The sequence below is a fragment of the Arvicola amphibius genome, chromosome 9 (genome assembly GCF_903992535.2).
Source record: "Arvicola amphibius chromosome 9, mArvAmp1.2, whole genome shotgun sequence".
Lineage (NCBI taxonomy): Eukaryota > Metazoa > Chordata > Mammalia > Rodentia > Cricetidae > Arvicola > Arvicola amphibius.
Window position 1 is genome coordinate 74,195,654 of NC_052055.2, and position 25,580 is coordinate 74,221,233.

At 44.2% G+C, this 25,580-nt stretch overlaps 1 protein-coding gene across 1 annotated transcript in view; it reads right to left on the reverse strand.

Moving 5' to 3' along the window:
• Window positions 1-3,015: 3,015 nt before the first annotated feature.
• The window catches only part of Pla2g7 (phospholipase A2 group VII), a 40,962-nt gene continuing 18,397 nt past the window's right edge, over window positions 3,016-25,580 (reverse strand). Inside the window, exons 2-12 of the mRNA XM_038343044.1 lie at window positions 25,470-25,580; window positions 19,997-20,118; window positions 19,469-19,613; window positions 17,206-17,299; window positions 15,236-15,304; window positions 14,319-14,442; window positions 13,036-13,149; window positions 9,911-10,002; window positions 8,282-8,452; window positions 3,865-4,013; window positions 3,016-3,359 (exon numbers count right to left, since the gene is read on the reverse strand). The exon at window positions 25,470-25,580 is cut by the window's right edge and continues 29 nt beyond it. Coding sequence (XP_038198972.1) covers window positions 3,223-3,359; window positions 3,865-4,013; window positions 8,282-8,452; window positions 9,911-10,002; window positions 13,036-13,149; window positions 14,319-14,442; window positions 15,236-15,304; window positions 17,206-17,299; window positions 19,469-19,613; window positions 19,997-20,118; window positions 25,470-25,575 — 1,323 coding nt within the window. The 5' untranslated portion in view covers window positions 25,576-25,580 and the 3' untranslated portion in view covers window positions 3,016-3,222. The remainder of the gene's footprint in view (window positions 3,360-3,864; window positions 4,014-8,281; window positions 8,453-9,910; window positions 10,003-13,035; window positions 13,150-14,318; window positions 14,443-15,235; window positions 15,305-17,205; window positions 17,300-19,468; window positions 19,614-19,996; window positions 20,119-25,469) is intronic.

The following is a 25,580-nucleotide window of genomic DNA, read 5'->3' on the forward strand; positions in this document are numbered from 1 at the left end:
TATATTCATAAAATGGTATATTTTTCATAGATTGTTTATATTAAAATAGAAAATTCTAGGTTCATGATGAGAATGATAGGATGCTACCAGGCGGCATGGCTGTTGGCCTAATCTTCAGAACCACTGTTTTGATTTTGAAACTTTGCCCCACTGGTCTCCTTAATAGGTAGCTGCTGTTCTGTTTCAACTGTGTACACAAATGCAACACGCGTTTTGAATAAAGGTTATCCTGAAAGCTGTGATCATCTCGTTTGATTTTCTGCCTCTGCTCTGTAACTGAAGCAAGGATAAGCTTGGTTACTTAGCTCTGATCTGGTGGTGCACACCTTTAACCCCAGCACTCAGGAGCAGAGGTAGTGCCCTCTCTTGTGAAACTGAGGACAGCCTGCTCCATATATTAAGCCAGGGATGCATAATGAGACCAGAAAGAAAGAAAGAAAGAAAGAAAGAAAGAAAGAAAGAAAGAAAGAAAGAAAGAAAGAAAGAAAGAAAGAAAGAAAAAATTTTACCTGTGAGTCACGTGGCTGGTGCTTTAAAAACTCCATTTCTTTTGGGACATGTGTGTGTTGACGCGTGCCTGCATGGGCGCCCATGTGCAGACCAGGATACAGGGGCTGGAACTCAGGCCATCAAGAGTGAGGGCAGCCCCTTTCCCAGCTGAAACCTCTCACTGGCCTCTCAGCTGGTTCCCTAAAGGCAATTTCCCGCTTTCATGATGAATTCTGGGGGGCATACTGTGCAGGCTTCACAGAGGAAAACAACCAAAGCTTTTTAGAAAAGCTGATTATTTGCCCGTGGCCAGTTGACAAATGTGAAGGGCTTGACTAAAACCGGATCCATCTCACTTCCAAGCTCAGACTTTGAAAACTGGTGTTCACGGGCTGTGCTACGGAAAGCGTCCAGAGCCACACTTTGGCAAACAGAGCTATGAGCTACTTACTTGATATGTGAGCTGAGGAGGCCATGTACTGCCCTTAAACTTTGCTCTTTACCCATGCTGTAGCTGTGAAATCTTCTGGAAAGGTCAAAATTGGACAGAAGGCTCTGGGGAGATGGCTCAGCCAGTAAGAGCACTGGCTGCTCCTCCAAAGGGCACTTGGTCGGTTCCCAGTATCCACACTGCTGCCCACAAGCCTGTTAACTCCAATCTAGGGGATCCAGTGCCCTCTTCTGGCCTCTGTGAGCACTGCACGCACATGGTGCAGGGACATCAGGCAGGCAAAAGCACTCGTGTACACAAAAGTAAATCTTTTACAATTTTTTTCTTAAAGATACAAAAATATTACACACAACGTGAAAGGCTCTTGTGATGTGTGAAGCACTATTCATTCCTCTGGGAAATGCCCAGTGTGCTAGTTCATGTTTTAAACTGTAGCTCGTGGGATGCTTTCCAACCATTTTTCTCTTTTGAGAATCTGCACAAACAACAAACTGCTTTTAAAAAGATTCTTGAATAAAAATTCCTTTCAGCCACAGCACTTAGCCATATCTAAAATAAAAAGTTACGCCCAAGGCAAACCGTTAGAAAGTGTATGTCTAAAAATACTGGCCCCTGCAGTCCCACAGGAACCGTGAGAATTAAGCACCTTGGAAATAGGGCGTGGTGACACAGTTCTTTACCCTCAGCACTCCGGAGCCAAAGGCAGGCAGACTTGAGTTCAAAGCAAGCCCGGTCTACTGGGTGAGTCCCAGGCTAGCGGGGGCTACAGAGTGAGGCCTGGCCTTGAAAACGCAAAAGCGTCGTCATCAACAGCACATGGGCATTATTTCAGTAAGTACAAATGAAGAGAGAGTTGCGTTACAAAATGAGGAAGAGGGCAGAGAGATGACTCGGCAGTTAAGAGGCAAGAATGCAAGACTGTTCTTACAGAGGACTAGAGGTCGGTTCTCAGCATCAATGTGAGACAGCTTATAACTGTAACTTCAGTTCCAGGAAAGGCAGTGTCCTCTTCTGGGCTCAACCAGCACCTGCACAAGTGGCAGGCGTGTGTGTGTGTCAGGCATGCACGTATGCACGCATGCGCACACACATGCACAGGCATGCATGCGCGCACACGTGCGCACACGCACAGACATGCATGTGTGCATGCGTATGCACACCCAAACAGAGGAGCGAAGAGTTATTACAAATTGAAAAACATGGCTTGTTCTTAAGATAAATGCAATAGACAGTTTGGCTGACATAGAGAAATATTATAAATTACCAAGAGGGAGAGAAGACACATTATGGCCAGATTACAAAAGCCTTCAGTTTTGTGTTCAGGAATTTTATCTAAAGACTTTACGTTCATGGCTACTGGTGAGGAGATGCCTCCTGACCTCCACATGTGTGTAATGACATGTGCACCCGCAGGCAATGCATGTGCGAACACCATACATGCAGCATCCCACATGCACACGCATAGTGCACATAACTTCCGCCTAGCTGTTAATCATCCCACATTATGTCATAGAAATTTAAAACATCCCAAGTTAGCTGAGAAGTTTGAACATTTCCTTTGTGCCCTTCACAGTCTTTGGGTAAACAGCTACTGTTGGGGTGAGGGTGAGGGACTCCTGGCCTGCCTCAGGCAGCCTAACACCACCGCATCTCCATTTAGTAAACAGAGATTAAAGTACTAAAAACCTAAAATACCAACTCTCTTGACTCTATTGCCCCTGCCCCAGATATTCTAAAAACCCCACCCACATGACATCTCACCATCAGCTGAAACTGGACAACATCACCAAGCCTGCAGCATCAGGACAATGGCTTTAGCTGAAGTTTCTTACCTCAGCCAAAAGTCAGAGAAATGCTGCCAGATTCCAAGCAGAGTCTACGTGGCTCAAACTCAACTCTGCTGCTCAGAACAGAAAACCAAAGACAGGATGATGTGTTTTTATTGTAAGTTTGGGAATCTTGATTTTCACTGCCTTCGTCCCATCAGTAGACTTTTCTGTAAGTATACTAGGAAATCAGATTCTCATTTGACACAAAGACCACCAGCTTTGGAAAATTAAGATTTAGACTGGTAATGGTTTTCATATGCTCTTCATTGTATTCTTTAATTTACATGGGAAAAATCTTAGTCTAGGCATCCATCATTGTTCTACAGTACAGCGTACATTTAAAAAATGGTTATTTGGATAAATACATTAAGGTCTCTATCTCTTCCATTCTCTCTCTCGTTCTCTCTCTTATTGTCATCTCATTTCCACAAGTAGATTGTGTAGCCAGCTCTTCTAATTCTGGGGGTGTGATCCTGGAGAGTGTTGCAGAGCCAGGGACTGGGTGACGACATTTGAGGGTGGCCCGGGGATCAGATTCTTGTCATGTCCTTCCACCAGAGAGTCCCACTGATTGAAGTCTTTATGAAGTCCTATATATATATATAAAATACACTGTCAAGACTCTAACAGTTGGGTGCCGCTAGGTGGCACCATCAAATCACCAGTTACAGAACCATTACAGTGAGAACAGAACATTGGGTTGCCAGTTCTGTCTGAGGTCACCAGGTTGCATTAGCAAATGCAGAATCTCCAGAGAGGCTTAGAGAAAAGCAAGTGGCTGTCAGTATCCCTGACATGTAAATTCACCCCACGTTCCACAGAAGGAATGTTAGGTTCGACAAGTATATATACCTCTATCTATATAGATATAGATAAATATACTAATGCATATATATACTAAAGATAATATACACATATTAAAGAATGCAAGGCACCATAATTCACTTTTTGAAGTGTTCCTTTTTAAACTAATTTACTGCTTTATCTACTGAAAACCAAATGGAAAAGCTACAATAAGACTAAGACTGAATGACTATAAAATGTTTTTGTCCTGAGACCAAGCGACTTGAGTCACAGAGGAAGGCCGTTTCTTACCTAAATGCTTCTGTAGGAAAGCTAATGAGGCTTTTTTGGTGAGGTCGATGGCCACGCCAGAGTCTATTTCTCCTTTTAATGTCAGCTTGTTTCCAATGATTTTGCCAGTCACAAAAGTAAAGTCGGCAAAATTCTGGTGCACTGAGCCCCTAAAAGAGAAAGATAACTATAATTCCTGTTGCTTGAAAAAAAACCATTTGTACAAAAGTGATTCTGGCCCAGCTAGACAATTCTCTGTAAAACAAAGAAACAGAATGTGGAATCTGGTCATTTTCGATATTCATGAGGGTCAAAAGATGTCCATTTAAGGATCCTGAAATACAATTCCTCTTTCTGCTAGGGGGAAAAAATTGTGCCCTAGTTTACGATTCTTGTTCTGATAGACACCATGACCAAAAGCAACTTGGGGAGAAAAGGGTTTAGCTCACTTCCAGATTATATACAGTCCTTCATTGAGGGAAGTCAAGGCAAGACAAGGCAGGAACCCAGAGGCAGGAATTGAAAGAGACTGTGAAGGGGTGTTGCTTACTTACTGGCTTGTTGCCCATGGCTTGCTCAGCCTGCTTTCTTATAGAACCCAGGGCCCAGTCAGGCACAGCTCGCTCCTAGGTGGGCTGGGCCCTCCCACACCCGTCATTAGAAAATGCCCCCAAAGACAAGTCCACGGGCCAGTCTGATGGAGGTAATATCTCAGTTGAGGCTCCCTCTTCCCAGATGACTCCAGTTTGTATGAAGTTGTCAAAAACTAACTGGCGCAACCAGCATCTTAATTAAAAAAAAAATTAGTCTTCCGTTGACCAGAAAAACTTGTGAGAAGATGGAACATAGTACGTGTTCAAAGAGTCGTCATCTCATACAGAGCCTACCACCTACCCCTGTCCCTCAGCATAGTATGATTTAATGCCAGTCAGAGCTGCGAGGATTAGAGATGTTAGATCAGTCCCTGTGTTTCATCGCAAGCAGCTTACATCACTTACACGGCTCTCTAATTTACCAGCCACAGATGGCGTCAGCCAGGTCAGTCATTCCGAGGGTTTGTGTCTTCCTTTTCTACTCTGAAACATCAGATACTTCTTGTGTCTGTTGCACGTTTGTGTTTCCTCCACACTTGTGCCTTCCCTTCCGACCCGACACCCTGGCTCGCCACTCTGCTCCCATCTACTATCAGCATTCCTTGAGAGCCTGTTCTGAGAGCAGCTCTTCACTCTCCAGTCCCATCTAGAGTTACAAGAGGTGTCATGAGCCACTTGACTTGGGTGCCGGGAACCAAACTCTGGTGCGCAGCAGCAGCAAGTGCTCTCCATTACTGAGCCATCTCCAGTCCAGGGCTCTCACAGAGAAAGGAAGATAAAGGTTGAGAGGTGAGTCCAGAAAGGAAGTAGGGAGAGATCGCAGCAGGCACAGGTGAAGAGCCTCCCATTACAAGACAGCATGGGATTGGGGCCCCAGCATGTATAGGAAGGATACAGGGAGCTGGACACAAGCGTTCCCCCACCTCCGCTTCCAGACTGCAGATGGAGGCGGAGCCCGAGGATTGAGTGCTCTATAAGACTTCCGGTTAAGAATTAGAGACTCAATCATACAAATGCATTAACATGAAGTTTTAAACTGCCTGTGCCTCACCATCTGTCTAAACTCTCAGTTCTACAGGACCCACTGTAGGGCCACTTCTCCCAACAACCGGTTTCAGATGGAAATGACTCCGCCCATTCGTTAATCCGGGGCGGGGGCGGGGGGGGGGGCGGAGGGGGCGGGGGATAAGGATAATGCCCTCAAGTTTCCCTTACGCAGGAGGGGCAGGAGCAAGTGAAACCAAAGATAGAGAAGTGCCTGGGATTTGTTTGTTTGTTTCTCTATTTTCCCATCCACTTATGAAAAGTTTAATTTATGGATTAGAATAATCAAACCTTTCTTTGCGACAATGTCTTTATAGCCCAGAGTAGACTCCAACTCACAGTCCTCCTACCTCAGTCTCCCAAGTGCTGGAACGACATCTTGAAAAATACAGGAAGCTTAATGCTTTATAATGAAAATAATATATGTGCATCTGGGAGTGGTGGTGTGTTGGATCCCAGAACTCAGGAGGCAGAGGCAGGCAGATCTCTGAGTTGAGGTCGGATAGGGCTAAGATAAGACAGAGTAAGAGCCTCTCTAGAAACAAAAACAAATCTCAGTTGTCACCGTTATATACTGTGAAATCACCGAGAGACAGACCCCATGTATATACTGTGGAATCAATCACCGAGAGACAGACCCCATGAATATACTGTGAAATCACCCAGAGACAGACCCCATGTATATACTATGGAATTACCCAGAGACAGACCCATGTATACACTGTGGAATCACTGGGAGACAGACCCCATGAATATACTGTGTGATCATCGAGAGACAGACACCATGTATACACTGTGGAATCACTGACAGACCCCGTGAATATACTGTGTAACCACCGATAGACAGACCCCATGCATGCCTGTGGGAAATTCTCTGATGCTCCGTGACACTGTCAGACTGTCATCTTGAACTATGAGCTAACTCTTCTCAGAGTATTTTTCTCTTTCATTTCCCTTTTAGTAGTGAGTGCTCTTTTGAACTGTTTTGATAATTTATTCATTTTCATTTTATGTGTATGAGTGTTTGCTTGAATGTGTCTGTGCCCCATATGTACAGTAAGTACCCGTGGAGGCCAGAATGAGGTATCCAATCTCCACTGGAGCTGTAGATGGTTGGGAGCTGCCATGTGGGTGCTGGGAAGATCACCCAGATGCCCCGGAAGAGCAGCGGGTGATCTTAACTGCTGAGCCATCTCTCCAGCCCACAGAGAATTGTGTTGTTGCTGTTGTCTTTAACACAAAAACAGGAAAAGTAACCAAAACATTTTTTAAAAAGGAGAAGAGAAAGGGGAAAAAAATGGAAAAGTAATTGCCTTTCTCTTTCCCTTGCTCACTAGTTTACTGAACTGTATTTATCTTGAATACTTAGCCCCATGATAACTGGTCTGATGGCTGGGTGACAAGAGGTGATCATCAAGAGGTTTGCACATAAGAATACGCATGCACTGGACGAAGGAACGGTTCCCATCAAGCCAAGATGATACAAGATTTCACTATGTTGTAGAGAGCTGCTCACACTTTGAAAAGGTGGATTGTTATTTCGAGAATTTTCCCAGTTAATATTCCCTGACCACAACTGGCCATGGGTCATTAGAGCTATGGAAATGGAAGCTGAAAAGCCAAGTTGTGGGTAGGTGGAACTATTCTAGGAACATCCTTCCTGCCTTTTTCCCCCTCTCCTGAATTAACCAGGGTTCAGAGAATAGAAAGATGAGCTTTATTTCTGCTTGAAAGTCTTTTTTAAAATATTTATTTTTATTTCTCTCTGTGTGTATGTGTGTGTGTGTGTGTGTGTGCATGTGTGTGTGTGTGTGTGTTGTGTGTGTTTGTGCATTTTCTGACAGAGATTAGAAAGGGTCATGGAATCCCTTAGAGCTGGAGATGCAGGCATTTATTTGTGAACGGCCTGACATGGGAGCTAGGATCCAAAATTCAGTCCTCTGCAAGAGTAGCAACCACTCTTAACTGCTGGGTACCTTTCTAGCCCCAGTTCAAATAATATTTTTGTGAGTTTAAAACCACATCAGGATATAAGCATATGGCTATCACTCAAAGGCATCCTTTTAGAGCTTGGCAAAGTTCATAAACTCATGTGTTGTTCCAACAGACAAACAATAGATGCTCTCACTTTTTCTTTAAAGACTTCCTTACATGGCCTAAGAATGAACTGCTGTCCCTTACTCCTACTCCCCCATATACGTAGGTATGTTCAAGTGTTCAGATGAACATAGTCAGTATCTAGTATATAGACTAAACTGCCAATATAAGAACTAAAAACATTTTCATTTAAGTTTAGGGCTAGAGAGATGGCTCCATGGTTAAGAGCACTGGCTGCTCTTGCAGATGACCAGGGTTTGGCTCTCAGTACCCAAAGCTCACAACTGTGTGCAACTCCAGTTCTGGGGGGATTTGATGCCCTCTCCTGGCCTCTGCAGACACTGCACACACTTGGTGCACAGACAGACAGGCAGGCAGGCAAAACACATTCATCACATCAAAAAAGAAAGAGTAAGTCAGCAGTGAACACCTTAAATCCCAGCACCCAGGAGGCAGAGGCAGTCAGATCTCTGAGTTCAAGGCCAACCTGGTCTACAAAGTGAATTTCAGGACAGCCAGGTCTACACAGAGAAACCCTGTCTTGGGAAAAAAGAAAGAGAGAAAGTCTAAGAGTACTGGAGGTGACAGAGTATATTCTCTATATTAAAATCTAAACACCAGCACAGTCATTTTGCCAAGACTCCCCGATGATAATATCCACTCTGCGGAGTTTCAAGTCTAGCATCTAGCAAGTGAGCACTTACCTGATTGTGATCATTTTCCTTTCCTTGCCAGGTTGGTAGAACTTTTTCATTTTCTCGATGGCTTTAGAAGACTGGAATTGTGCAGAGTTGATGAAAAAGAGGGGCTGAGGGATTTTGGAACGCAGCTCCTCACTCACCGGATACATCCACGGATCAAGAGCGACCCCGCATCTGCAGACACATAGTGGTGGAGAATGTAGGGTGGCCAGCAGAGACCTTCCTACCCCAGCAACCTACTACCCGGCTCTCAGGAGCTATGGTCGGCTTTGGAACACTGTTGACCTGGCATTGCCAGTAGAGAGAGACCTTCCTACCACAGCAACTTACTAAACAGCTGTCGACCATTTTCTTGAAGTTTTCCATATTCATTTTTGTCACAAGGTTTCCAAAATACCTGTAAATCAGTTGCAATTACTTCAAAACTGAAAAACAGCAATTTTGCCTTATTTCTTCTGTGTTTCAAACATTGTTTTTTTTAAGTTTTTTTGTTTGCTTGTCTGTTTTTGGTGTGTGTATGTCTGTGTCTGTGTGTGTATCTGTGTGTCTGTGTGTCTGTCTGTCTGTGTGTACATGGGAAGTTATATGCAGATTTCCAAAACAGCCAGCAGATGGTGCCAGATCTCTTAGAGTTGGAGTTGAGGTGGCTATGCGCTGCCTGACGTGGTGTTGGGAATTGATTAACTGCATGCTCTCACCTGCTGATTAAACTCTCCAGCCCATTTCCAAAGTCTTAGGTGCTTCATTCACAGTGTGTCTTTATGTGAGAGTCCCCTCTGTGTGCTGTGATTGCCATTAATGAATAAAGAAACTGCCTTGGCCTGTTGATGGGGCAGAACTTAGGTAGGCAGGGAGTACTAGGCTGAATGCTGGGAGAAAGAAGGGCAGAGTCAGGAAACACCATGGACCCACTGTCAGAGATAAACATGCTGAATCTTTGCTGGTAGGCCACGACCTTGTGGTGATATACAGATGACTGGAAATGGGTTAAACTAAGACGTAAGAGTTAGCCAATAAGAAACTGGAGCTAATGGGCCAATCAGTGATTTAATTAATACAATTTCTCTGTGATTATTTCAGGGCCAAGCTAGCTGGGCGGCCAGGAACTGGGCAGAGAGACAAACAAGCAACCTCTTCTCTTACAGTGTCTGTTACACTATTTCAGAGTAACAAGATACCCAGACACAGAGGACTGTATTTAGAGGGTAAAACACATGTAGTAACCGTTGAGAAAATATAACTTTGGGGACTGGGGAGATGGCTCAATGGTTAAGAGTCTTTACTGCTCTTGCAGAGGTCCACACTAGGAGTTTCTATGGCCAAGGACGTAGGTTCAATTCCCAGCACCCACATGGCAGCTCACAGCTATCTGTAATTACAGATCCAGGGCATCTGATGCCCTCTTCTGACCTCTTTCAACACAAAGCATGCACACAGCGCACGGCATACATACAGGCAGGCAAAGCATCCATGCATGTAAAATGAAACAAACAAATATAGAAAAATAATAAGGTGTGCAAACCCCAAAGATCCCCTAATCGCTAGAATTTCAGAAAAACAAACAGTTCTCTCTTCTGTGTATTACCCTGCCCTCAATTCCAGTCATTTTGGTTGTCTTGTTTTGTCTCTTACTTGAATCTCTGGTCTTCACTGAGGGTTTGGATAACTGTCGCTCCTCCAAAGGAATGTCCAATCACTGCTATTTTATCCCCATCAATAGCGCCCTGGGTGAAAACAGCAGAACAGCGAGTTACTGTCTCACCTGGTGTTAGAAGATCACATCAAACAGTTCTGTCTGTCATACAATCCTTACTCACTTCAGGTCTGTCAGTACCTTGATGGCATAATAGAGCACACACACACACACACATAGGCACATAAGTTTTTTTTTTTCCAACTGTTCACAGCAGTTTTATTTGTAACAGCCAGAACCAAGAAATAATCTAGATGCCCCTCAACTGAGGAAAGGGCAAAGGAAAAGTGGTCAATTTATACAATGGAGTTTTACTCAGCTTTTTAAAAACAAGGACACCAGGAAATCTGAAGGCAAATGGATGGAACTAAAACAAAATCATCCTGAGTGAGATAACCCAGACCAAGGAACACACAGTATCTACTCACTCATAAGTGGATATCAGTTATGAAGTAAAGGATAATCATGCTACAGTCCACAGCCCTAGAGAGGCTAGATAGCAAGGAGAATTCATGAGGAAGGGCACCCAGATGTCCCTTGGAAGGGGAAACAGAAGAGATTCTGGGAGTGAACCAAGGATGAGTGATCAGGTTAGGGGGGCAGAGGACAGGGAGAGTACTGAAAGAGGCTGCTGGAAAGGGGGAGCATTTTGGTTGTATTGCTTTTACTAGTTAATAAAAAAAGCTGCTTTTGGCCAGTGTCTCAACAGAATATAGCTAGGCTGGAAAAGATTTATAGAGAGAATAGGCAGAGTCAGGGAGACACCATGTAGCCACCCGCAGGAGACAGATGCCTCCGCAGGAGTCCACCAGAACCTTGCTAGTAAGCCACAGCCACGTGGCAATACACAGATTAATAGAAATGGGTTAATTTAAGATATAAGAGTTAGCAAAAAAATAAGCACAAGCTAATAGGCCAAACAGTGATTTAGTTAATACAGTTTTGTGTGGTTATTTTGGGTCAGAGTAGCCGGGAAACAAATGAGTGGTTTCTGTCAACATTTTGGGGTCATGTAAAAATCTGGCACAAGGGAATTTCCCAGGACTCTATAAGGAAGACCTCAGCTTAGACCTCTAGCAATAGCCAATACATTGCCTGAACTGGCTATCTCCCGTGACCAGATTGGTGCCTAGCCCAATTGTCATCAGAGATGTTTCATCCAGCAATTGATGGAAACAGATGCAGATCCACAGCCAAACATTAGGCAGAGCTCAGGGAATCCCGCAGAGGAAGAAAAGAAAGGATAGTAGGAGCCAGAAGGGTCAAGGACACGGCAATAAAACTCACCGCAAGAAAACTCAATCTACAGTTGGGTGACTTCTTGTATAGATTGTTCTGAGTCTATGCATACAAAGTGTGCTGGCAACCCATGGCCCTGGGGAGGATCCATGGCTTTCCCAAGGTTACATAACTGGCAGCTGCCATGCCACTCAGTATTTCAAAAGAACTTCACACCACACAGTGATAGCCTGCAGATAGCATCAGAATTCAATATTCTAATTATGCTTTCTGCTATCTCTGGCACCACAGTGAAGTCCTGGAATTATAGAATAAACAGCAATAAGTCACGGGCAATCTGTCATTGAACTCTCTCCCTCAATATCATTGTTCAGTCATCTCGTGAACTGGCACATAAGTTTTATACACACACATACACACACACAAACACACACACACACACAGAGAGAGAGAGAGAGAGAGAGAGAGAGAGAGAGAGAGAGAGAGAGAGAGAGAGAGAGAGAGAGAGAGATTCAGAGGTAAACTTACTGGTTTTTATCATCTACACTGAAATTGAGCCTCTCTGATTTCTGTGTTACCTCATCCCATGTTTCTCAGTTTATTCAACCTAAGTACTTATTGAATGTCCCCCTGTCAGACATTGTAGTCTCATTTTCAGTGAGCTCACAGTTTACCATAGAAGAACCCGATAGAGACATTCAACAGAATGAAATGCAGCCCGGCGTTTGAGGCCCTGAGGCCCAGGAGCACAGACAGTAGTGTGGGAGCTAACCCAGGCTCTGCAAAGGTCCTGGAGTCCCCAGGAGCTTCTCAGAGGAGGTGATGCCTGACTTGAGTGTTGAAGATTAGACAGGAGTTAGAAAAAAAAAGGTGCTTGTGTCAGGCCAAGGGGTTGTGTAAGGCGGCACAAAGACAGAAGAAGGTGGCTCTTGGTTGGATCTAGAGAAGTGATCAGTATCTTATCCTCAAACTAAACGACTTCTAGTTCCTTCTACACCCTGTCCTCCAACCTGCAGCTCATGCCACACTTGTACCACCCAAAGAAATATCATTCAAAACATTTGGCTAAGTCTTCAAGATCAAGCTAATATGAAGCCATTCCTATCCAACAAATTGCCTCCCGTGAAAGTCTGGAGCTGAACCATATGAACTGCCAGTTCAAAGAGGAGTTTTATTCGTAATTCAACCTGGTGCAGGTTTCGCTGATGCCTGCGTTGTGTGCGTGTGCATCTGGGGGTGTGGGCATATGTGTTCATGCACACACACATGTACACATGCATGCAGGCATGTTCTGGTCTAGTTTTATTTCTATTGATGTGATAAAATACCTTGGGGGGGGGGGGAAGGGGCAGCTTTGATGAGAAAGGATTTATTCTAGCTCACAGTTCCATGTTTATAGTTCACAGTGGTGTGGAAGTGAAGATGGCAGGAATTTCAAACAGCTAGTCATATAACATCAACAATCAAGCCCAGAGATAAATGAATGTATGCATGCTAGCTTACTCGTTTGCTGGGCTTAGGTGGATTTCTCCACTCTTCCACAGTTCAGGATCCCCTGCCTAGGGATTAGTGCTGCCCCCAGGGGACTTCCCACATCAATTCATTAAAACAGTCCCCCACAAACATATCCACAGGCCAACCCAATGTAGACCACCCCTCATTGAGTCTCTCTTGCCCGGTGATTCTAGATTGTGGCACGCTGACCATCCTAGCCATCCATCACAAAGGCTCTGATCACATACCTTGCGATGGAGCAGAAAAACAGCCAACAGAGAACAATACAAAATCACAGACCAAGGAAGAAAGAGCTCTACCGCATGCCCACCTTCAGATGTTCCAAATCAAAATCTGAATCCAGGATGTTCTCTTTGGGGTTTCCATACGCAATGTCAAGAATTGCACTGAGAGCCCGGGAGCATTCTTTCGCTCTCTGCCGCACCTGAGACAATAGTCAGAAGGAAATGATACTGCAAGACATTGTCACACAGTAATGTTTGAGTAGGGTTGCCTGTGGGAAAATGGTTAGACACTACAAATACCTCGGGGGGGGGGGGGGGCAAAACGACGGGAATAAAAGCATGTGATGTGGATGGCAGCTGCAGCGAGGCTCACCTCTTGCTTCCCTGAGAGGTGACTTGTTTGCATCTCTAGTTATTGCATACTAATGTATACAATATGTGAGCATAATGTATACAGCATGTGAGCAAAGTCTATCCATCCCTAGAGAGGACGCCAACAGGCCAAAGAACCGATTTCACCAAGGTCACTTACATGTGCGTGCATGGTGACTCACAAAAGCCATCTCCCCCCAAGCAGTAGAACAATCAGCTAAATCCTAGCTGCGCAACCTCGGGGAGGGACCTTATGAATCATGTAGCTTTCTGGGCTTCCTGGAAAGGAAGATTCCATAGTGATGTAGTCTACTTCGATGAAATGTGTGTGGGTCTAAGTACTACACCACATTGAACACACCCAAGATAAAGAAGCAGTCAGTATACTTTATCTCAAGAAATGATTCCAATGACCACAACAGACAGATATTGTCATTCACTACTTTGTAACAATCAAAGCACAAGTTTTACTTGCTCAGCATCTTTCTACTGCCAAGTGATGGAGCCAGCATTCACAGACAGGTGCATTTTAAGACCTGTACATTTGTAGGGGGTGGGGTAAGGGAACAGGGTCTCATTATGTAGCTCTGAATAACCTGGAACTCAATAAGTAGATCAAAATGGTCTCAGACTCACAGAGGTCTGCCTGCTTCTGCCTCCTGAGTTCTAGGCAAGACCTGTATATTTAGACTGTTGTATGCAGCCTCTCTGAAACCTTTTTAATAATGCTTCTAGGGTTGAAGATCCAGTCATTTTCATTATCAGTTTTGAGATTTAAAAACCAGATACTTTAACAGAAAAGAATTCTGAATGCTATTGTCATTTCCCAGAGTAATTTTGCTTGGTTTTTCTGTGAAACAGACATTTCAATACAAAGAGTTTTCTCCCCTTGGAGAGCCTTCTGACAGACCCTTGGGCAAGTGGGAGAGCTAGCAGCTAACATGAACAGACATCATGCTTTCAAGGCCGCAGTGCCTCTTTTCTCCTTGAACTGTACCTGCTCTTTCCGAACTCTCTCCTCCTCCTCTTGCTTCAGCATTTTCAGGTAAAGCCAAGACTTGTTGTCTGCTTTTGCAGCCACCTGGTCATCAAAATAGTAAGTTGCGGATGCGGATCCATCTCTACGACACATACAGATTAGATTATGAGTTGCGGATGCGGATCCATCTCTATGACACCCACAGATTAGATACGCTCCATTCATCTGACAGTCTTCCGCGGCTTCATCCTTGCTCAGTTTTCCTCTCATCTGTTGGCTTCCTGTACCTCTTCTGCTCTACTTTCCCTCCACAAAAACAAGAGGACTCCAAGGGGATGCTCGGGAAAGGATCTAACCATCCATTGTCTAGAAACGTGCAAATAACCCCTCTGCTTTCACAATCCTAGAAGGCAACATCGGGACCACGTTGAAAGCCATTTCTCATGAGCTGGGGACAGGGCTCAATGGTAAAGTGTTTACCTAACATGCACAATGTCCTGTTTCCAACACCCTGTACTACAAAAATAACAAAACACAACACAAAACAAAACTCTCTGAAATTGAATTACAGCATTGGCATCTAATAACTTTAGGTATTTTGGGCAAAATGACTTTGGCTAAATTACCTGTAGTACCTCCATTTCTAGTTCATGTGAAATGAAGGAAACAACCATCAAGTAGGATTGTTACAAATTCTAAAGGACCAAGATAGTGCCTGAAATACTGCAGCTTTTTCCACAGCAGACCTTTACTGTCCTCAGAGCATGAACTCTTGAAAGTCTTGACAATGTAGTTCATTCTCTTTTTGTTCTCATCATGCAAAATTCCACCCATGGCTTTTAGGAGCTTATAGAATAGTTATAGGTATAGTTAAGAATGCTAGCATGTTTTTTGTTTTGTTTTGTTCTTTCAATTTGACATATACAAGAACATACCTGTGCTCTACAGCAGCAACTATGAACCCATAAGATGCCAGGCCAATGCCAAGAGCAGAATAAATTGTTCTAGAAAACAAAAAAGGGAAGCATTACAGTTACCAACAGTCATTACAAACCCAAGTCCACTAAGAAAACGAAGAACATGGAGCCTGTTACACCCTGTATCAGCACATTGGGCAGCTCTGGTCCTCAAAGAGCTTACTGCTTGGGAGGCATGTGGCAGTGTCTGGAGGTGTTTTACTTCCTCTGGAGAAAGGAGGCTAGGGCATCTACTGAGCAGAGAGACACTGCCAAACGTCCTACAGTACATAGGATAGGACCTCTAAAGCGAGCCAAAATTATGTGGTCTAAACTGTCAAGAATTCTGAATTAAAGAAACTCCAAGTTAATGTCACAGTGATTACAAATAATGGCTTTTGGGTTTTGATGCAGACCCATGTCTACAGCACACACACACACAAACACACACGCAAACACACACAAAGAGAGGTTTAATTATTCTCTTTCACTCCTCATTCCTCCCCTGACTATCTTCTTCAGTTCATCCTTGACTCAATTTTTTCCTTATCTAGTGACTTCCTTTTCCTCTTAGTAACTGCTCAGAAAAGGATCTGCTTGTCCATTGTCTACTGACATGTAAAATACTATCTAATTATCAAAGGCAAATGTTGGGGACACAGCTCAGTGCTAAAGTGAGCTGAACTTAAGTTTGAAGTTTTGAAATCTTTATCATTTAGTAGCTATCTGATTTTTAGATAGTTACTCAATTTTGTTGTCACCTATGAGACAGAGCTAAGAACAAAGGCTTACATTTAGGGTTAGAGGAGGTAAGGTTTTCTTTTTTATTTATTTATTTATTTACTTATCTATTTATTTATTTTTGGTTATTTGAGACAGGGTTTCTCTGTAGCTTTTGGAGCCTGTCCTGGAACTAGCTCTTGTAGACCAGGCTGGCCTCAAACTCACAGAGATCTGCCTGTCTCTGTCTCCTGAGTGCTGGGATTAAAGGTCTTCTTTTTCAAAGATTTAAATTTTTTTATTTGTGTATGTGCACACGTGTGCAGGTACATGTGGAGGCCAGAAGAAGGCACTGTATCCCTTGGAGCTGGAGTCATTCGTAGCTGAGGGCTATCTGATGGGGGCTCTGGTATATGAGTTTGGGTTCTCTACAAGAGCAGGAAGTGAACCTTCTTCACAACTTCACAAACTTTTGACAAGGTAATGTACACAGGGAGGCCGTCCATAGGAAGGTAGGTCAGGTTCCATCACTTCCTAGCTGTTTGGCCTGTTTCAGGCCCTTGAGTCTTCTCAGCTGTGGTCAAGTGAGCACGCGTACCTTTTGTGCCTTGAACCTACTTAAAGCAGTGTGACTACTTAGCACGTCTAGTGTTCCGGAAATGATCAGACAGTGAGAAGAGGGCACGTAACTCAGTCACAGCCATACCCTACCACATCTTCATTATCTATGATCTCTTTCCCATGTCTGCAGAAACAGAAAAGGGATGTTTGGAAACTGTGTTTTCCACTGCTGGAGGCACAGGAAGTAATGTGGTTGACAGTGTAGACTTGAAGCTCCGCCTTCTGCAGGTCAGAGTAGCTACTTCTGGCTGTGTGAGAAAGACATTTCAGTCCTGCTGTGGCAACCATAGACAATGCGAAGCTGAATACATGTAGCTCTGCTCCCAGACAGCTTTTCTATAGACGGCTGGCTAAATCGGTTTCTTGAATTCCCATGTGCCAATCACTACTGTGGCAGAAATCAAATAATTTTCTAGACTATGATCACAGTGCTGAGAAGAGAGTCTACCCAATTTTTGACCAGTCCCACAGTCAATGGGAACCCCAAGTGTCCAACATGGGCCAACATTACATTCTAAAATCTGATCTTCTGTTTGTTTGCTTGTTTTAAAGAAAAATCTAGGCAGTGATGGCTCGGAACTAAAGCTGTCTGGTCTCCTAAGCATTACCTGAAGCCTCCAAGACCATGAGAAAAGACAATTAGTGGATATTTTTCACCAGTCTTCAGAGGAGAATTCCAGCTTGCAGGCGTTTTCATTGAACCTGGACAACAGTAGGAGGGAAATCAGTATTTCCTCTGGCTTAAATGCTGCTAGTTAACTAATTTCTATCTTCTGGGTACAAATCCCCAACCCATGGAGTCTTAGCAATGATTTTAAAAATTGGTACGCTCACTTAAAAAGCCAGATACTAGACACTCACCAACCAGGGACCTCAATGTGTCTTTCCCCCATGAGTGCATTGCTAGTCACTGTCACTGACCCCACGGGAAGAAGTTTTCCTACTTACAGGCATATTCTGCAAGGACACTTTTTGCTTCTATTTCAAGGTTTTGAGATAATGTTGAACATTTAATCTAAAACTAACCATGCAGGAGACCTTAGATCATTGTCCTGATAGCCAGGACCTGAGACCCAGAGACTCCTCTCATGGCGTTTCACAGTCCAGCGAAAGATGGGAGAGATGGGGAATTCACACGCCAGAGCGAGCTTTGCATGAGACAGCCACTGACTAGTTATTGACCACGGGCATGGTCCTCAGCTTCAGAGTCCTCTTCTACAAAATGGTGGGAGTGATTACTATCTTAGACGCTTTTAACGAAACTCATTATCTAATTAGTGTTTTTATATAAAGCGCCCATTTTCTGTATATAAAGTCCTAGTAAAAAGCTTAAAACTGGAAAATACCACCTCCCTTCCTTCACATCTTAGTGTTTTTATCATTCGTGTTATGATCATTTGGATGTCATTTTCTTATAAACATATATGTAGTCATGAAGACTGAATGTGATGGCTGCTATGCTATGCAGCAGAATTTTCTAGTTTAGGGTATTTTCCTGCTTTAAAGCAATTTCTATGAAAATCTGAGGATAAGCTTAAAGAGAATTCCCAAAACTGAAGAACTTGAAGTGTGGGAGTCTCATCTGTGTGCTATGATTACCATTAATGAGTAAAGAAACTGCCTTGGCCTGTTGATAGGGCAGAATTTAGGTAGGCGGGGAGAATTGGACTGAATGCTGGGAGGAAGAAGGGTAGAGTCAGAGGGAAGCCATGGAGCCGCCAGAGTCAGACATGCCAAATCTTTGCCCGTAAGCCACTGCCACGTGGCAATATACAAATGAATAGAAATGGGTTAAAATAGTATAAGAGTTAGCCAATAAGAAGCTAGAGCTAATGGGCCAAACAGTATATTAATTAATACAGTTTCTGTGTGGTTATTTTGGTTCTGGGAGGCCAGGACCAACAAGTGGCTTCTCCAAGATTGAAGGATAAATTTCAAGGTATAGTTAACATAGGTTCAATTTTACACCCAATCTAAGAAGTGATAGGAATGGAAAGTCTCCTTGGTATAATGCGCATGTATTGAATGATGGCTGTCTTGGGCTGTAGGACAGAGTGGGTCCTCTGTGGGTGGGTGATGGGCATCAACGGAGATCTCCTATGATAAGTGAGATGGTAGTTGGGCTTGGCTTCTATTTTTCTATTTTTGTCTGAAACAATATGTACAGGCAATGGTCCCACCAGACAATTTGCTATTCGCACCACATGGTGGCTTCCACCACAAGATGTAAGAAGGAAAATTGTGGAGCAGGAATAAAGAAGATGTTAAGGCAAATATGACATCCCTATCCCATCCCAGCCCATCCCATCCGAATCAGAATTCGCAAAATGATAAAGAGCACTGCTTCTCTCAATGCTGCCTAATTCCTTAGGAAATCCTGTCTCTCTGGTTAGGGAGATCTCTCAACTGGTAAAGTGTTGGCCTTGCGTGTGGTATAAAAATATGAGGCACATGCCTGTAACCCTCCACAGTGCTATGGAGGCTGAGAAGGGGAATCCCTGGGGCTTGCCGATGAGCCATCGTAGCCTAACTGGTGAGCCCCAGATTACTGAGAGAGCCTGTCTCAAAGGAGGTAGACTGCGTTCCTAGGAAATAACACCTCAGGCTGTCCTCTAGCCTTCACTCGTGTGCATAAGAACACACATATACACATACCATACACACAGTTAGAAAAGGAAAAAGAAATTCCATCCTTACCATCGTAGGAGAAAATCAACCATAGTCTTACTGCTTCTAACTTTTCTTTCTTATATACATATATACATAAACATATACACATGCATACACATATACACATGCAAACACATATACACATATACACATACATACACTATGCATATAACTTCAGAACCGGACCAATAGAAATCTTACCATATAAGAAGTTCAAAAATTTGCCTATAAAATGGGGTGTTCCAAGAAATTTACTAAGACCAAAAAAATATTCTTTGTTTGGGATCCAAACAGTGTCCAAGCGTTCTTGATCCTCAGATGGGTAATACAATCGCAAGAAGACGCTCTGTTGGGAAAGGAAAGGAACAGACTCAATCAAACACAGTCCAGGTGCAGCACTGTGTTTATCACCAGGACCCAAATCCCTGTCTTTCCTTAAGAAGCCTAGGGAAGTGTTCAAGCTGCCGAGTGCCTGAAAATAACCACAAAGGAGAAGATAGAGGAGCCATCCTCTGACTAGAGAAAAATCTGAGATAAAGTAGGATTCATCAGTACATTAATCAGGAGACAATAAACAACTGAAGGAAGACACAGAAGCAAACATGTCGCAACAGGAACAGCCAATTAGTCGTTCCCAGGTGAGTGGAAGATCAAGTCATCACGTATGTGCGTGCGAGAGAGCAAGGGCAAGGCCTTGGAATTTCAGGTTAAGGCAAAGGAAGGCATTACCTCATTAGTATAACCGAACATCAAGTCTGCAGAACCGACAGGGTAAGATCCATTTCCTTTGGGGATTTTACTAGGGCCAGAGCTGGCAGCAGACATCACCGCTTGTATCTTATGGAACCATGCTGAAAAATAGGTTCAGGTAATGTAAGCACATGGCAGCAGCCCAGTCCTCCGCTACTTATAAGGCAATAAGTACTGCTCATAGCTTCTGGCCTTGTGTGTGTGTGTGTGTGTGTGTGTGTGTTTTCATTTGTGCGTGTGAATGTGGAGACCAGAGGTCTATGTTAGTTCTTCTCTTCAGTTGCTCTCCACCCCATTTTTTTGGAGACAGAATCCTCACTGAACCTGGAGCTGATTGATGGGACAGGGTGACAGGCCAATGAGCTCCACAGATTCAGCTATTTCCGCCTCCCCAGCACCGGCAGTTACAGACACATGCCTGGATTTTACATGGGTGCTGTCTGAGATCTGATAGTCATACTTGTGTGACAAGCGCATTACCGATTAACTCACTTCCCCAGCACCCTCTCGTTTCTCACCCCACTCAAGGGCCTGCTTTGTATAAACCATGTATGGGGCTTTTGGGAATAAAAAGATGGAGGTAGACAGGTGTTTCTGACTAGTGTTTACACTCTGTGTGTGTGTGTGTGTGTGTGTGTGTGTGTGTGTGTGTGAAAGAGAGATAGAGATAGATAGATAGAGAGAGAGAGAGAGAGAGAGAGAGAGAGAGGAAGAGAGAGGGAGGGAGAGGGAGGGAGGGAGGGAGGGAGGGGGAGAGGGAGAGAGAGAGAGAAAGACAGGGCTTCTCAGTGTAGCCCGAGGTGTCCTGGAACTCACGCTGTAGACCAAGCTGGTCTCTGCCTCCTCAGTGCTAGGGTTAAATCGATGCTCCACTGTGCACAGCATGCTTACACTTCTGTCCATTTAGACCTAACATGTTTCCATAGCAATATCAAAGCCAATGGCCAAGATGAAACTAAAGGCCACCTCCCAATTCCCTCTTCTCACTCCGCAACTGTCCAGCCCCACCCGGAACCCTAGAATTCTCTATCTTGTGAATTACAGGCCAGAATCCCGCAGGTCAAGCAAGTCTTTATATAATATCTATGATTTGTTCTTAATTTGGAGTTATCCCTGATCCCAGACACAAACATTTCTTCTTCAGAATCAAGAATTCCGTAGGTGTGGAATATTCCGTATGATCACAAGAATGAGGACAGCGGCCCAGACTAGCTACTGCTCAAGAGCTGGCCCCTCTAGTCTAAATACAACTGCTGGTGAACCAGGCTCAGTATGATTTTGTGCAAAGGAGGGCACTAAGATGAAACACCACCAACCTTTCTTGTCCTGCATTCAACCCATCATGTGTTCTCTGACCCACCCACTCTTTTTTTCTCTGAAGTCCAAACCTTTCCATATATCTGCAACTGTTCTCCTTTCTAAACTTCAATCAAATCCATGCTTTACTTTTAGATGTTGGGCCTATGGGCTGGAGAGATGGCTCAGAGGTTAAGAGCACTGACTGCTCTTCCAGGGGTCCTAAGTTCAATTGCTAGCACCCACATGGTGCCTCACAACCATCTATGATAGGATCTGATGCCCTCTTCTGGCCTGCAGGTGTGCATGCAGAACACTAATACATCAAATACAATAAAATTTAAAAAAAATAGATGTTAGGTTCAAATAACAACAAATCGAGACTCACACTTTTCTTCATACACTAAGTCTGCCCTCAGCATGCACTTTGTTGAATCATGGGAGCTGATTATTCTGCTGCACAGACTCTGTGTTTTGCACTGCGCAGGCTCTACCGAACACCCAGAGTTATGTGAAGTGTAGCACCCGCCTTGTTATCGTGCAGCATTGCTCAGCAAGGCTTTGCATCTTGGCAGTAATCTTCTTCACATCCTCCACTGATGACTCAGATGTGAAGCACCAGCCGGCTGAATACACAAGGCCTCCTACGTGAAGCTGATCCTCAGGCTGGCATTGTGGGTCTCACCCAGAGCTTACCAAGGCAGATCCCAGTCCTCACTCCAAGTCCACTGAACCAAAAAGATTCAAAGTAGGCTGACTCAAGTTGAAGAAATGTTGTGTCGTGGTCCAGACCTCTTGGCCTACCACACTGATTAAGCAATGGTAGGAGGCAATTTCAAGAAAGACAGGGTAAAGTGGAGTGAAGCCCAGTGTTGGACCCAAGGGGTCCTGTTTCACATACTGAGCTATGGTGCTCCAGCCTAAACAATTCAACTCCTCTCTCTGGTGCCTTTGGTAGAGTGGGAGATAAAGGCTCTTAACCAGCCTCTAGACAGCTGTGTGGATGAAAGCAGATGATAGGAATGTATTCATTACATACCTAAAACTGGCTGTAGATGTAACTGGCAGCCAATTGCCGTTACTTCTTCCCTTCCCCAGACCTGGTAACCTCTCATCACTCAGAGGATGGGGAGTCCTTAGAAGGGCTTAGCAGATCTACCCTAGGGCTTCCACACTCCTTCAGGGAACATTCAAAATTCCAGGCATTTCCCCAAAGACTTTTCTATTTTTTCTTTTTGCCTCCTCTTGGTGAACATTCCAGGGCTTCTTTAGAATCACAAAAGCTTCTTCTTCTCCCATGTAAGGTTATCTGTAGGGTCGGGCTTGGTGTAACAGGGAGGCGACAAGTCTAGAGAGTAACGGGGTAGAAGACACCCTCTGCCTCTCCTTCTGTGGTGAGCAGCCAGTGTGCATCTGTGTCCCCACCCATAGGCAGCCATAGCAGGGCTGGACCAGTGGGGAGACCACTGGCTCTCACAGCTCAGTTGAGGAGCCCCAGAGAACTCTTAGCTGCTTTGGAGACCTTCCTATCAGTAGAGTTCCACAGCCCACACATGAGGTCTTAATTCTACTGAAACCATGGGAACTTCCTCAAACAAATGATGGTTCTCCAAGACCTTCTCTTTAGGAGCCTGATCATCCAAAATCTAGGAGCTACAAGGATTACACTGGGTGCAGCAAAGGGTGCCTAACAGCTCACACATCACATGAGCCTCCATCTCCATCCTCCTAGCTGTTTGGAATCAACAGAAGACAGAAGAAAGAAATGTCGGAACAACCTCATCTTGGATGCTATAGCCTGTGGCTCAGAATTCATCTTTTCCCAATCTTCAACTTTATTTGAATAGGAACTTTGGACTCTTAGGATGCTACTTGGTATATATTTTTGTTAGTCAAATGTCCTGAGTCTTGGGATGTATATATTCTGGAAAAATTGAATTCTTTTATAGTTTTATTGCCCTTCATCAGCATGTAGTGTATCTCCAGCCCGTACTGGTAAGCTTTCCCGGGTATGGCAGCACATACATGCCTGGAATATCAGTGCTGGCAAAGAGAACATGATAAATAATTCAAGGCTGGCATTTGCTGTCTAGTGAGTTAGAGATCTGCCTGGGCTACATAAGGCTGTACCAAACAACCAACAGAGGGTGTGGGGAGACGAGTTAATGTGTTTGGTGCATAAGCATGAGGACCCAAATTAAATCTGCAGCACCACATAAAACACTAGGCATGGCTGCACGGACCTGAAACCCCAGCGCTGAGGCAGAAAGACAGGCAGATCTCTGGGGCTTGCTGACAGCCAGTCTAAGTTCAGGTTCAGTATGAGACCCTGTCTCCAGGGAATGAGGTGGGAAGCGCTAGAACACGACCCTAGACATTTTCCTCTGGCTTCTGACTGTGTATACAGTTGTGGACACTCACAGACACTCAGGCATTTATAACACAAACACACACTCACAAGTAAACATCATCACCTTAATTAACTATATTTTCAATGTATTCCTTTAACAAGAAATTAATCATCTACTGTTTTAATCTATTATAATTTAAAAATATTCATGTATCAACTTTTGAGTATCTAGAATGAGTATGGCATTAGGCTAACACAAGTCCCAGGAAGATAAATGATTAATAACCCTGTCCTCAAGGAACAGATTTCCAGTGATGTTTAAAGATAAGAGGATAGAAAATGTGTCTTTAAATTCTCACCCTGCACCATAAGAGTAAATAATATAAAATGTACCCATCCTGTGACCTGTTTCCAACTCCTGAAACAGATACTTGGGAAGATTAACTTCAAGTAAGTCACAGGTTCCCTGATGACAAGGTTTTAGTCACCTTAGTCACCACCATATCCATGGGCCTTCACTTCCTAAGAGGGATTGAGGGATGAATGGACCTCTGAGATATTATTTAATTACCTGTGCAAATATCAATATAAGGCCAGTCCTTTTCCTATTGATTCATCCATTTTCCCAATTATGAAGTAGGGCAAAGTGTATCTCGATGACACGGAGTTATGCAAGCCCTTTTGTAGATACCGTGGGAAGGAGTCACCCAACCAGCCCAAACAGCTAGATTCAAAGTGGGTGTAGCCAGTGTGACACCATTCTCTAGCACCTCCTGCTGTGTTCTCCCCAAGACATGGATTGAGACTATGTGTGTCACAGTTCTTTAAGATGAACGGGCATTCGTGTTGCTCCAGAAGCAATGTCCCTGCAAGACAGGTCCTTCTTGGTGACAAGAGATATACCTGTTCCACACTGGCTACTCTTCCTCGTATGGTCTAAACCTTCCTGCTCTTTTATCCCCTCGTAACACAAAGAGAGAAAGTGACCACATCCGTTCTTCTTTATAGTACCAGGCATCTACTTGCTTCCACTTCTCCTCACACCTGGTAGAAACAGTCCTGTCCCTCTGGACCTCAAGAGTCCCAATTGTTATCTTCTCACATACCTCTCCACCGCCCCAGGACTAAGCCTGTTTGTCAAGACACAACCAGGGATGAAGAATGCCTTATAAATGCCAGAGGCAAGTGCTCTCCTGCACCTGGGAGGCGGTGAATAGGAACAGAGAAAGAGGGGAGGCGGAGGTGTTTCGGGCGTTTTCCATGATCATAAGAAACTGACAAGAAAACACACGCTTGTTCGGTTTGGGTCATAGAGAAAGGAGTGAGGCCCCTCCCTACGGCAAAATAAATATTTCCCTGAATATATTTACATGCATGTGTGCATATTCATGTGCATGTGTGGTAAACCCTTGATAGTGTGTACATGCCCACATGCATGTTCAGGTGCACATGCACATGTGTAAACATGATTGTAGAAGCCAGAGGTCGACGAAGAGTGTTTTTTATGATCAGCCTCCATCTTTGCTTTTTTGAGGCAGCATCTCTCACTGAACCTGATTCTCATCCAATCGTCTCGGATGGCTTGGCAGTCAGTTGCAGGTATCTCCCATCACTGCCCACCCCCCCCACAACACTGGGGACTTCTTACATCAGTGTTGGGGATCCAATCTCAGGTCCTAAGGCTTGTACAACAATTACTAACCTGGGCTATCTCCCCAGCCCCTGGACAAACGCTTCTTAAGAGGACTTCCTCACACAGCAAAATATGCAGCATCTTGAAGTCACTTGGAGTTTGACGTCTCTTACCTGGGGACCTAGAGTCAAAAGGAGGGGGGTCTTGCCAGTGAAAAGGATGCACCGGGGGGAGGCAGCAGAAGAGGCAGAAGAGGACGTGCAGTTTGGCTGGTGCCATCGTGG